General features: G+C 44.8%; 1 protein-coding gene across 1 annotated transcript in view; it reads left to right on the forward strand.

The window, feature by feature from the left end:
• The window catches only part of ATP9A (ATPase phospholipid transporting 9A), a 555,816-nt gene that overhangs the window by 411,808 nt on the left and 130,109 nt on the right, over positions 1 to 13,899 (forward strand). Inside the window, exon 18 of the mRNA XM_085619138.1 lies at positions 9,928 to 10,098. Within this exon, the coding sequence (XP_085475264.1) occupies positions 9,928 to 10,098 (171 nt within the window). The remainder of the gene's footprint in view (positions 1 to 9,927; positions 10,099 to 13,899) is intronic.

Raw genomic sequence — 13,899 nt, forward strand, 5'->3', positions numbered from 1 at the left:
AGTGTTGGCAGCCATCTTGTGCCTAAAACCAAATGCGAAAAGCGCAAAAAGGGGGCAGGGTAGAAACACCCTGACCTCCTAGGCCTGCTCAGGGGGTCCCACAAGGGACCGCCACCCCCCCCCGGGGCTTCTTGAAAATGGGTGGGGGGGCTCCCAGCCCCCCCAGCCCCGGGGACCGCCACCCCCAGGGCAACTTGTCAATGTGGGAGGGGGTCACGCTGCCCCCCTCCTGGAGCCTTGTATAGGCCTTGGGGACCGCCACCCCCCAGGGCCGGCTCCTGCAGTGTCCCGGGGTGCCCACCCCGGGACACTGTAGTTTGCAATGAGAGGGCGGGAGCCTCGCGGCTCCCGCCCTGTCATTGCAAACTGCTTTGGTACATTGAAGCGAGAGCAGGGAAACCTGCTCTCGCTTCAATGAAGCAAAGCTGATTGCTTTTCCACATATGTGGAAAAGCAATGCTGGCTCCCGATGCGGGGAGCTAGCTGGAAACCATGTGGGGATTGGGAACCCCCCACGGCCCCCAACGGAGGCCAGGCCCCAGGGGATGGGGTCCCCGGGCCATAAGTGGCCAGAGGAGGGGTCTACGCAGCCTCCCTCCATAAAAAATTCAAAAAAACAATAAAAAAGGGTCATGCCCTGGGGGATGGGGTCCCCGGGGCAAATTATGGCCTCGGGAGGGGGGCCGCTTGGCCCCCCTTCCCGATTTTTTTTGTTTTTTTTTTTATAAATAAAAATTAGTGGCAGGCTCTGGGGGATGGGGTCCCCAGGGCCAAAAAATTAGAAAACGAAGGGGGGCTACACAGCCCCCCGCCTAAAAAAAAAAAGAAAAAAAATACGGGATCGGGCCGGAGGCCACGCCCCCTCCTTACACCACTCTGCAAACGTGAACTAATTCCCCTTGAATACGGGGGGTCCCTGGGGGCCAACTAGCCCACCAGGAACCTCCAGTATGCGCCAGGGGGCTGCGTTGCAGAGAGGTGTAATGAGGCCACGACCCTTTTTACAGCTCTCTGCAACGCAGCTCCGTGGCACTTACTCGAGGTACCTGGTGGCCTAGTTGGCCGCCAGGGGACCTCAGGATTCAAGGGGACTCAATCCCCCAACTTAAAACGCGCCACGGGGTGCGTATGCACAGTGGTGAAGGTAGGGGGCGGGGCCTGAGGTGATACTGTGCAAACACGCCCTTTGGCGCGTTTTAAGTTGGGGAATTTATTCCTCTTCAATCCAGAGGTCCCCTAGGGGCCAACTAGCCCACCAGGTACCTCCACTAAGCGCCATGAAGCTGCATTGCAGAGTGTTGTAAAAAGGGGCGTGGCCTCTGAACACCTCTCTGCAACGCAGCTCCCTGGCGCATACTGGAGGTACCTGGTGGGCTAGTTGGCCGCCAGGGGACCTCAGGATTCAAGGGGACTCAACCCCCCAACTTAAAACACGCCACGGGGTGCGTTTGCACAGTGGTGAAGGTAGGGGCGGGGCCTGAGGTGATACTGTGCAAACACGCCCTGTGGCGCGTTTTAAGTTGGGGAATTCATTCCTCTTCAATCCAGAGGTCCCCTAGGGGCCAACTAGCCCACCAGGTACCTCCACTAAGCGCCATGAAGCTGCATTGCAGAGTGTTGTAAAAAGGGGTGTGGCCTCTGAACACCTCTCTGCAACACAGCTCCCTGGCGCATACTGGAGGCACCTGGTGGGCTAGTTGGCCGCCAGGGGACCTCAGGATTCAAGGGGACTTGATCCCCCAACTTAAAAGACGCCATGGGGTGCGTTTGCACAGTGGTGAAGGTAGGGGGCGGGGCCTGAGGTGATATGTTTGCAAACACGCCCTGTGGCGCGTTTTAAGTTGGGGAATTAATTCCTCTTCAATCCAGAGGTCCCCTAGGGGCCAACTAGCCCACCAGGTACCTCCAGTAAGCGCCACGGAACTGCGTTGCAGAGTGTTGTAAAAAGGGGAGTGGCCTCTGAACACCTCACTGCAACGCAGCTCCCTGGCGCATACTGGAGGTACCTGGTGGGCTAGTTGGCCCCCAGGCGACCGCAGGATTGAAGAGGAATTAATTCCCCAACTTAAAACGCGCCACAGTGCGTGTTTTCACACGTCACCTCACGCCCCGCCCCCTTCCTTCAGTATCAACTTTTAAAGTACAATAATAATCCTTAAAAATCACTACTGTAACCAAAACGCTTTTACTCAACTGTTTACAGGAGATGTCCAAGGACTGAATCTAGGATCCAGTCCTGTGGTTAGAAAAGTAATCCATAAAGTAACTAATTGCATTTGACTAGAAATTCATATTGAGCTCAATGTTGCTTTGTGTTTGAAATTGTGTTGCCCATTGCAACAACTGTAACTACTGTACTTAAAAGTCTATTGCCTATTCGCAAGGTATTTAAACTAAAGTAATTCATTCTGAGAAAGTATATTTTGTATTGTAATTTATAATGTAATTAAAAAAATAAAATATTTAAAAATAAACAGTTAAAATAATTTAGTAGATCAGTATAAAAAAATCAGTATAACAATTAATACATTAAAAATTGTCATTTACAAAACCTTTGAAATTCATTGAAAAAAACATAGGTTTCAGGCTTTATATAGTTAGGAATTAGCATTTAAAAAACCTTTGAAATTCACTGAAAAAACCATACGTTTCAGGCCTGACATAGTTAGGAATTAGCATTTAAAAAACCTTTGAAATTCACTGAGAAAACCATAGGTTTCAGGCCTGATATAGTTAGGAATTAGCATTTAAAAAAACCTTAGAAATTCACTGAAAAAACAATAGGTTTTAGGGGTGTTATAGTTAACTGGACATTTCACTCGAACAAAACCATTGAAATTCCTCCGATATAGTTAGTTGTACTAACTAATTCTCGCGTGCCCGCAATCCACTGCTGATGATGTCATATATTACATCATTCATGACATGGTCAGTGACATCACTGATGACATCTCAAATGACATCACTGATGACATCACTGATGACATCATCCACGTGACAATCAGATACACCTCATCATACACTAGTATAACCTTTCATCACTCACTGTAAAATACAGAATGCCAGATTTAAAACCATTGACACACCAATTCAAGTTTCTAAACACTCACTCAGTGATTCCTAGATCTATACACACATCTAATCACTTACCTATAGATTCACTCATACATGCTGTCAATGATCAATAGAACACTATCAAATCTACTTATACACCTATATCGACATTACACACCAGCACACATCCTAATCACTTATGAAGTCATCCTACTCATGTATGCAAACAATGGATCATACTTACTTTTACTTGGCTATACACCTATAAAAACACCACTTCATCTATTCATATAGATAATAGCTCATACTTAGTGTGTTATAAAATCACTGTTACAACTATACAGTTATCCATACAGTCACTCATACAATCACTGAGTCTTATGTATACTTATTTATATACAACAACTGACACATACACTGGCTTTTATTTTTCTAGTTTGTTGGACATGTACCATTGAGACATATATTTGCTCATCGCCACACCCATAAAGATATTCACTCACCCAAACAACTGTTATAACATGTAGTTTTAACTTCATATACCTACTGAATCAACTATTCACACATCTTTGGGCAGTCACACACCCCCCGCCGAACCACACACACATTCACTCTCCCATACAAATACTCAGTTATCTAATCAATAAATAATATAGACTTTCACGTAGCTAGTAACCAACTAGTGCAGCAGTTTACACAACAACTGACAGTGATACAGATATTCACACAGTTTAGTCACTATCCAATATATTTAGTGAGACACTATAAATTAGTCAAGTAAACAGTCAATCACACTGCTACTAAATCCTCCATCCAGATATTTATATTTATATATACACTCATTCTTCAATGCAAATTGCTATATATATAATACATATTTAAATAACGAACCAAACCACATTCACTGGATGATGTCATCAGTGATGTCATTTGAGATGTCATCAGTGATGTCACTGACCATGTCATGAATGATGTAATATGTGACATCATCAGCAGTGGATTGCGGGCGTGCGAGATGTAGTTAGTACAACTAACTATATCGGAGGAATTTCAATGGTTTTGTTCGAGTGAAATGTCCAGCTAACTATAACACCCCTAAAACCTATTGTTTTTTCAGTGAATTTCTAAGGTTTTTTTAAATGCTAATTCCTAACTATATCAGGCCTGAAACCTATGGTTTTTTCATTGAATATATATATATATGCTACTCCTCTTTCACCTTTAGCCGGCGCACTCACAGATGGGTGCTTCGATCGCATGTGAGAACCCGCGTTGATAGATTGCAGCTCTGCAGTATCAGGGGAAGTCCTTCCTTGAATAAGAAGCACTCGCGAGGGTGAGTTTGAAAGATTTTAATCAATCGTGCAAAAACAAACTCGTTTCGGCAGTCGCCTCCTTCGGTGTCATAGTGATTTCCAAGCAGCAGCAAAAGAAAGCATGGCCAGATTTAAGGCACGGGGATACAACAATCAAACCTTAGTTGAAGCCTTGAGAAGAGTCCTTTTGCTATCTAGGACAGATATGTTGAAGGATACACCCAGAAATGCCAAATACATGGGCAAGTTCAGAATGATAACATTTTCTGAAAATGCCAATGATCTAAGAAGAATCATGCGAAAAAATTGGCATACCCTCAAAACAGATTCTGCCATTGGCCAAGTTATTTCATAATGTCCCTTATTAACCTTTAGAAAGGCAAGATCACTTAATAGCGATCTGGTTCGCAGTCATTTAGACAAAGAAGCTGTAGGTTCCATCTTTAAAATATTAAATGGCGTCTTTCCCTGCAGAAAGTGTGCGGCTTGCTTTAATAGCAAGAAAACACTTTCATTCAAGATTCCTGGGTTAGCTAGACCTAATATGATTACAAAATGTGTGACCTGCACCACACCATACACAGTTGTTTGCCTTACATGCCCTTGCGGATTAACATACATTGGCAGCACCATCCATCCGATCAAGGTCCGCATTTTGGAACATATGCGGGCAATTAACAATGGTGATGCCACGTATCCTGTGGCGAGGCACTTCAGCAATAAGCACAACAGCAACAGGGACCTTTTAACCTATGTTTGTAAGGACCATGTACCAGCTAACCCAATAGGAGACAATAGAACTCTCAAATTAAGGAAACTTGAATCCCGCTACATAATAGATGTACAAACAAAGGTCCCACATGGCATGAACAGCAGTGAAGAGTTGACAGTTCATCTGGGGTAACATGTGACGCACTGTATGACCCAGGGTGCACGCTGTATTAATACACCCATGCAGATCACACCAACCAGCATACAGGATAAGCAATGTACAACGTCTTATCCATTTTCCACTCTTCTTTCATCTCTCCTTTCATCTCTCCTTTCTCTTGTTGCTCATGCCCAATTTCCGTTTCTTAATTATCTTTATTAATTTTCTCCTTATTGAATGTATAAGAGATTGCTGAATGTATACTATGGATCCATTCACCTCATCGTAGCAAATATGTAATTTATTATTACACAACTCCTTGTTTCTATTTCATAATTAAGGAAATGTCATATGTGACAAATGCCCTTAATGTTCACCATTTGAGTCCATCCAGGGCGCAATTCTGAATGTCCTCAATTGCAGGATAATGAGCAATTTTATTGTCATGAAAGATAATGCCCATTCAGGGCGATATTGAAAGAATTGTATTGTGCTTATGCACCACAATAATAACAATTGGATAATATATTCATTGTATGGGGCAAATGGCAGCAACTGTTTGACATGGGTATTATACCACGCTATGATGGTGCTGCCTTTTATTGTATTTAACAAGGAGCTCTTTATGTAGTCCATTTTCAATTCTAATGAAATTGCATGTATAATCTTGGACCATTTCCGGCGCGCATGATGACACCGAGGAAGGCGACTGCCGAAATGTGTTTGTTTTTGCACGAGTGATTAAAATCTTTCAAACTCACCCCCACGAGTGCTTCTTATTCAGGGAAGGACTTCCCCTGATACTGTGGTGTAGTACAGCTCCTTGTTGACTTTGTACTGCCTCAGAAGTAGCGTATAAGTGCCACACTTGCTTGACATAAATGCCTTTCTTACAGTGCTTATATACATGGATCCGGAGCTTCCTCCCAACATTTCGATTATCAGATGTCTAATTGTTTATTACAAAATTCTGTTATTTTCAGTGTTCAAGAGAATTCTGCCTAAAAAAACTGGATTTTAAGCATGTGTTGGGGGTTGGAGACTTCCCTGGGCACCTGGTTGTGTTCTCCTCCTGGGCCATCAGTGGAATATAGTGCCTCCTTTGCCATGCTTAATAGACACACAGTGAAGGTATTGCATTTACAGCTACCAACTATTGAAGTCAAAACTAATGTACCTACTGACCTTTTGCAACCTGAACCCTCCAAACCCTTACTTCTATTTAATAGGTCCCTGTCTGACACCAGTATACACATATGGTCTAAACATTATTTCTGTCCACCATTGATCAGGTAGCTTGCAAGTTGCCACAGACCGGTGCCAGGCAACCCTGACATTAGAACATAGGACCCTACACCAGAATGTTTGGTGGTTCAGGCTTCCACCAGGAGGGTGAGCCTCAATTCTTTCCCTGTGAAGTGAATGTTTGCCTCAGCAAAACTCACGTCCATCAGTCAGTGCGAGGTGTTTGCTGAGGAGGTATAGCCATTCTTTATGGACATGGTTGGCGATATCTTGACGGGAGTACCCATTAAATTTTGGGCCAACCTTTCACAAACCATATAGAATGGTCAGGATGTTGCAAAATATATTATCTGCTTGGGCAGAGTATTGTCATTCAGTTGCATGCTTGGATGAGATCCTCTGGCTTCTTTGCAGACGTGCAAGCTACTCCTATGGACATGCTGGTGGATGGACATCACCTGTTTGACAAGAAGAATGATTCAGCATTGGAAGATTTTAAAGAAAACTGGCCAGAGTTGCATTCCCTAGGCCTTTCTACCCTTGTAAGACTGTATACTCAACATTTCCGTCACTTTCAAGGATACTCCAGAGGGTTGCCATGCCACCAACGCCAAGCCCGACTGCCACCACAAAAGGTACCGCCGTCCTTTTGATGTTGGGACAGGGTTCAAGCAGACAGTACCCAGGCCTCCAGGGGCCGTGCACTCCCCAGTACCCCTTCATCAAGCCGCATTAGTTTGCCCTTAGTGCCACATAACCGCCCTGTGGGCAGCAGGGCCAGACATTTCCTCGAAGGTAGATAAAAGATAACATCCAGCAGGTGGGTCGTTCGGATTGTTCAATGGGGCTGTGTCCTGCCATTCATTTTAGACCTGCTGCACAATCCTCATAAGAGCACCATTCTGAGCAGCACCAGCCCATCTTGCGCCAAGTAGTATTAGTAGTAATTCACGTGACCATGCTGCCACATTCTACCTTATGCACAGTTCTTTTGGCTGAAGGAGCCATAGAGAGGGTTCAGTCCTCAGAAATAGTGGCTGGCTGTTAATCAAATTTCTTCATGCTGAAAAATGACAGAGGCATTTTCCCCATTTTAGATCTCTGGCCTCTGAATGTCTTTCCCCAACTTCAGGACGCTCATTTTGGCCCAGGTTCTGTCTGCCCTGGATCCAGATGACTGGATGGTAGATTCGACCTGCTGGACACCTACTTTCATGTACCCATCTTGCAGTGCTACAGATGCTGCTTGCAGTTCAAGGTGGACCAGTAACTTTTTCAATTTGTTGTGCTCCCTTTTTGGCCATACTAGTGCTCCTCGTGTGTTCAAGAAAGTGATGACCGTGGTCGCAGCACATCTTTTGAAATTGGGTATTCCAGTTTCCCCCTAACTCACGAACTGGCTATTAAAGGCGAGCTCGCCACAGTCCATTGTAGACCACCTCCATATGTCCGTGAACCTCCTGATATCATTGTGGTTCATTTTCAATATGCCGAAGTCAAACTTGACTCCTTTGCACAGCCTCCTTTTCATTGGAGCTGTCCTGGATGCTTTGCAGTTTCAGGTCTTCCCTCCATCACAACGAGTCCAGGACATTGTGCTATAATCCCAATGTTTCAGCCTTGGTTCTCTCTCTCTTGGTGAGAGGCGTTCTGATGCTTTTGCACCCTTGGTCTCCAGCATCTTGCTCATCAGTTATACCACGTGGCATATGTGGGCTCACCAGTGGAACCTGAAGTCTAAGTGGGGCCAGCACCAGTCGAATCTGTAGGATTCCATCCAGGTTAAGGAGGAGGCGTCAAAATATCTTGAGTGGTGGCTGTTCACCCACAATTGGACTGGTGGCGGGCTCCTTTCCCTACCCCACCCCGAGCTGACAGGGATGATGGATGCATTGCTCCTGGGAGAGGTGGAGATCAGAGTACTCTGCTCTCCGGTGGAGACCCATCTAAACATCAACCTGCTGGAGATGCAGCTAATTCACCTGACACTGAAAACTTTACCCCCTTCTATCAAGGGGAGGCTGGTTTAGGTTCTCATGGACCATTCCACCACCATGTGGTACTGCAACAATAAAAGACAGGGCTGGGCAGGGTGGGGGTTCGGTCCTGTGCCAGGTGGCACTGGATCTGGCATGTGTCAAGGTATTTCCCTGGTCAAAACCCACATGGTAGGGTCTTTCAAAGCCAAGGCACATGAACTCAGCTAGCAGTGCATGGCAGCTCGCGAATGGGAGATTCCGCATGAGGTGGCACAGGGCACTTTCCATAAATGGTGAGATCCTTGGTAGATCTTTTTGCCCCCACCAAGAACATGCATTTCAAAACTTTTGCTTTCTGAAATTTTCAAGAAGGCGTTCTCTCGAAGTTGAAGTGGAACACAGACTTCTGTACACCTTTACGCTTCTCCTGCCCAGAATTCTGGGGAAGTTCAGGAATGAACGGGCCTAAGTCATCCTAGTGGCTCTGAATTAGGCAAGGAAAGTGTAGTGCACAGAATGTCTGGGCATGAGCATCTATCCTCCGATCAGGTTACCACTCTGTGAGGATCTCAAGTAACAGCAGGAGGGTAGGTTCTTCTGCACAATCTTCACCATCATGTATTGTATGGATATTGAGCTACTGGGTTTGATCTTACTTCTGAAGTTGTGGATGTCATCCTGTCTGCCAAACATCCCTTTAAGAAGTCTGTTAATGCTGAATACTGGGACGAGTTTGTTGGATGGTTCTCAATCCACACTACTTACCCGTACTAGACAAACAGTCAGATGTTGTGTTTGTTTAAGCTCTGGCCCAGCAAGGACTCACAGTGGGCACATTGAATGTAATTTGTCTGCTTTTTTGGCATCTTAGGTTTATCAGACCAACCGTCCTTGTTTAAATCACCTGTTGTGAAGAGGTTTCTAAAATGTTTGACATATTTGTTTCCCTATAAACTCTTTGTGATGCCACAGTGGAATTTACAATTAGATACAGTATCCACCAAGAAAAGCTTTATCGAAGGTAAGTAACTTGTTCATCTTAGCAAACAAAGTAATTGCTGTTTTGATTAAATAAGTAACTCTTGGTACTATTAACTACAATATTTATTTGTCTACGCAATTAGGTTTTACTTATCCTATTTAATTGGTTCACTGTAGCACTCTTTTTAAACAATACATGGTCTATAATGAGAAAATGAATTTATAGAAGAGCACATATAATATATTTATACAATTGGAAATATAAGTAAATGTCACTTGGATTGTTGATATAAACCTAGTGTTTAAGGACTCCAGAGATGCCAAAAAACACAGAGGACACGTGACTTAGGGCAACAGTGGTCGATGCATGTCTGCAGTGGATCTCTTGATGTTTATGGGCAGAACTAATAGCAATACTCTTAGATATGATGACATTGAGTGAAGGAATTAGCACAAACTGTTTACTGTGTTTTTTTGTCAGGCAAGGTACGTCCAGGCCAAGCTGAGTGTACACGACAGATCACTCAAGGTCGCAACAGTGATAGAGAGCCTGGAGATGGAGATGGAACTTCTGTGCCTGACCGGAGTAGAAGACCAGTTGCAGGCAGATGTTCGACCAACTCTGGAGACTCTGCGAAATGCCGGCATGAAGGTACAGTGTAGCACCCAATAGGCATAATTTCTAGTTTGTTCTACTTCTAATAGGATAAACGTAGTAAGAACAAAAGCATCCATCAGTAAGAGGCTTTTGCAAATTTTCGTTTTTAGTCTCTAGGGTCACTGATTTCACATTCTTGCAATCATGAGACATAGAGGTAGCAAGAGATACCAGCCAGGTAGAGCTATCCCCATATGCATTTTTTAATTCTGCAATAAAATTGTGCTTAGTTGTTTTGACTTATCAGCGCTAAGTCCAAAGCATGTGTTACTCATCTAGTTGATCCTTAAGTTGGAGATGTTGAAGCCATGTACAGTTGGGCTTTACTTAGGGAGATGCTGGCAAGATTATCCCAATTACAAACAGGTGTAAAAACTCCACAGAAATTAAATAAGATAAAACTAGAGTGTCCAATGTTACCCCTTTTTTTACTTCCTACATTCTTGAAGTTCTGTGGCAAACTTTGGCACTTCACAAAATTCTAAAGTTCACCACTTTACCCACATCCCTAATATCGATTCGTAAGGAGAGAAGTGTTATGCATTTTAGATGGTGCGGTAGGTAAAGGAATTAGGCATTTTGTGAGATAATATTCCTCAACAGTGCTATCTGTATTGGGTTTACTTGTCCCTAGAATATAGGTAATTCTAATGTATGTTATTTGTGGGTTTTTAGGTCTCGCCTGGCTATCGCGCAAGCGATCGCTCAGCGAGACTTATGTAGGGGCTTTAGAAAATGCTCCCAAAGGCTTCCCAGGCGGATCGGGTGGCGGTTACACGCACAACACGCGCATTCCATTTGCCACCAGCTACTTCCTGTGCGTGCGCCGCCTCACGCATTCAGAGAGATTTAGTAAGGGGCACAAGACCTTAGGAGTGCGGTTTATGGCCAGTGCATGTGAAGCATTCAAGCGCGAAGCTGGCATCTGGCATCGGACTTGAAAGCAGCAGACTGCTTTCGCCAGCGCGCGCTCAGCCTCACTTCCTGCATCCCCTCCTACAACAATTAACTTTTGTTATAACTCACACCCCATATGCTCGTTCCCTTCCTTTGATGTCTGCTTTTCTTGTTGTTTACAAACCACGCCACACACTGCTGCACGCCACACACTGCTGCACGCCGCACACTACCGCACGCCACACACTGCTGCGCACACTGCTGCATTACACACTGCTGCATTACACACTGCTGCATTACACACTGCTGCATTACACACTGCTGCACGCCGCACACTGCTGCACGCCGCACACTGCTGCACGCCTCACACTGCTACATGGAACACTGCTGCACGCCTCACACTGCTGCACGCCACACACGGCTGCACGCCACACACTGCTGGACGCCTCACACTGCTGCACGCCTCACACTGCTGCACGCCTCACACTGCTGCACGCCTCACACTGCTGCACGCCGCACACTGCTGCACGCCTCACACTGCTGCACGCCTCACACTGCTGCACGCCTCACACTGCTGCACGCCACACACTGCTGCACGCCACACACTGCTGCACGCCACACACTGCTGCACGCCACACACTGCTGCACGCCACACACTGCTGCACGCCGCACAATGCTACACGAAACACTGCTGCACGCCACACACTGCTGCACGCCACACACTGCTGCACGCCACACAGTGCTGCATGCCTCACACTGCTACACGCCGCACACTGCTGCACGCCGCACACTGCTGCACGCCACACACTGCTGCACGCCACACACTGCTGCACGCCTCACACTGCTGCACGCCTCACACTGCTGCACGCCTCACACTGCTGCACGCCGCACACTGCTGCACGCCGCACACTGCTGCACTCCACACACTGCTTTTATGCGAGTTTCTGCTACTGACATTGTAAATGACAATGCCTTTTATTTGTTTTAAAACCAAAACATAAATAAAAGGCATTGTAATTGTACAATGCCAATAGCTCAAACTCTTATAAACGCGAGACCTATTGCATTGCAAATGCTTGTTTTAAGTTGAAATGGCCACTTTAGAAGGCAATAGCCAATTTCATTGTTGTTTTTGGCACTGGACTTGGAGAAATATTGGCCATGTCTCAATAATCAATTATCAGAATGCATGCACCAGTAGGAAGAATGGGAAGCGGCTTATTGGGCATGAATTCTGTTCTTAGCCTTTGGGATTTACCTTCAGCTCAGTCACTAAGATATATTTGCCCATCGCCAACCAATGTTCAACTTTGTTGTCAGTTGGCCCAAATAAAATGTTGCATTATTATTCACCCTTTCTTTGTGTTTTTTTTAATAGACAAGAGTATGTTGTTAACTTACAACGTTCACCATATAGCGCCATTTCACTTCATTTCAGTATGGTTCATATTGTGCGTGATGGCCTTTTTGCTGGTCACACGTGCAAAGATGCCTGAAAGGGAGGTCAGTACCGTATCTGGTATGTCTGGGCTGGATGGTCAATCCTTTATTATTATATTCTTTAAAATATTGTCTGGCTTGCCGTTTCTTTTGAAAGCCTGGCAACTTCCCACGCAGTGCTAATGTGTTGACACTTGCAGTGCTGACGTGTGCAATGTGCCACATCCCACGTGGCCACAGATTCACAAGCGGACAGCCATCTTGAAATGAAATTGTGCATACTGTGTTTTACCTTACCATCCTGGATGCGGTGTTGGTTCTAAACATGGCGGCCATTCTGGAAGGGTAAAACAATGATTAAGTATGCAGAATACAAATAGCAATATGACTATGATGTACAATTGTTCTTTTTTTCTTTTTATCTGTGCAAACCGCATTCTGACAGCCGAATTTTTTTAACCTTTTAATTCTATTATGTATGTTTGCAAAAAATAGTTTAATAAAGTCATCACTTGCTTGCAATTCCATACCTTTTATTTTTCCCAGTACTTGTTTTTCTAGTGAACTTACACTGGCGTCAAAGGCAATGTGGGTTCATAAAAGGACATTCGATTTGAGGCAGATCATGCTGGCTGGCTTCTGTCGTGTTTAATAACATAGTGCAGCAAGAACACGAGAGTCAGGCACTCACAAATAAGGCAGCAGTGATCCCTACATAATGGTTTTTGCGAGTTTTCCAAGTCTTAGGAAATCTGTAAATGACGAGAAAACTAACTATTGTGTAGAACTGCTTTGTTGTTTGCATTTAAAGTATTTTAATTTCCTTAATTTTCAACTCAATTTTTGACTGGGATGCAAGTCAGGCCCTCTTTTGCAAGATATCACATAGTACATCAGTGGCATAATAAAAAAAAAAAATAGAAAAACTTTGACTCTGATGCTTAAAATGTTTACTTCCATGTGATTAGATACCAGCACGGCAATGAAATGTGTAGATGTGCCCTCCATTTTGGGTGGACTCCGACAGCTGGCTTAATCAACAACTAGGTCTGAACTCATGGGCCACTGGCAGGAGACATGCTTACCCGCTCAGAGGAGTCCCAAGCCTGGTACTTGCTCACCCGACAGCCTTGCTGCTTTGAGTCTGAATGTAGTTCAGAACTGTGCCACGGCTCGGCAGCATTCAGAGCAGTCTGAAGGATGCCAGCCAGACGAAGAGTGGAGCCTGACAGCGGCCGTATGTAAAAAATAATGCTACGTTTTAAAAATATAATACCACACTAGAATCCATATTTATTAAGTAAGCTTGAAACACGGGGTTCAACATAAAACAGAAAGAAAAAAATGTCATATTTGGTAGAAACCCTCAGCAGTCTCCCGCCGAAAAGTTTCACCACTAAGCTGCTGCAAAAGTATCAAAAGGAAGCTGAACAGGAAGACTTACCGGAGACGCTTGTC

The sequence above is a fragment of the Triturus cristatus genome, chromosome 7 (assembly GCF_964204655.1).
Source record: "Triturus cristatus chromosome 7, aTriCri1.1, whole genome shotgun sequence".
Lineage (NCBI taxonomy): Eukaryota > Metazoa > Chordata > Amphibia > Caudata > Salamandridae > Triturus > Triturus cristatus.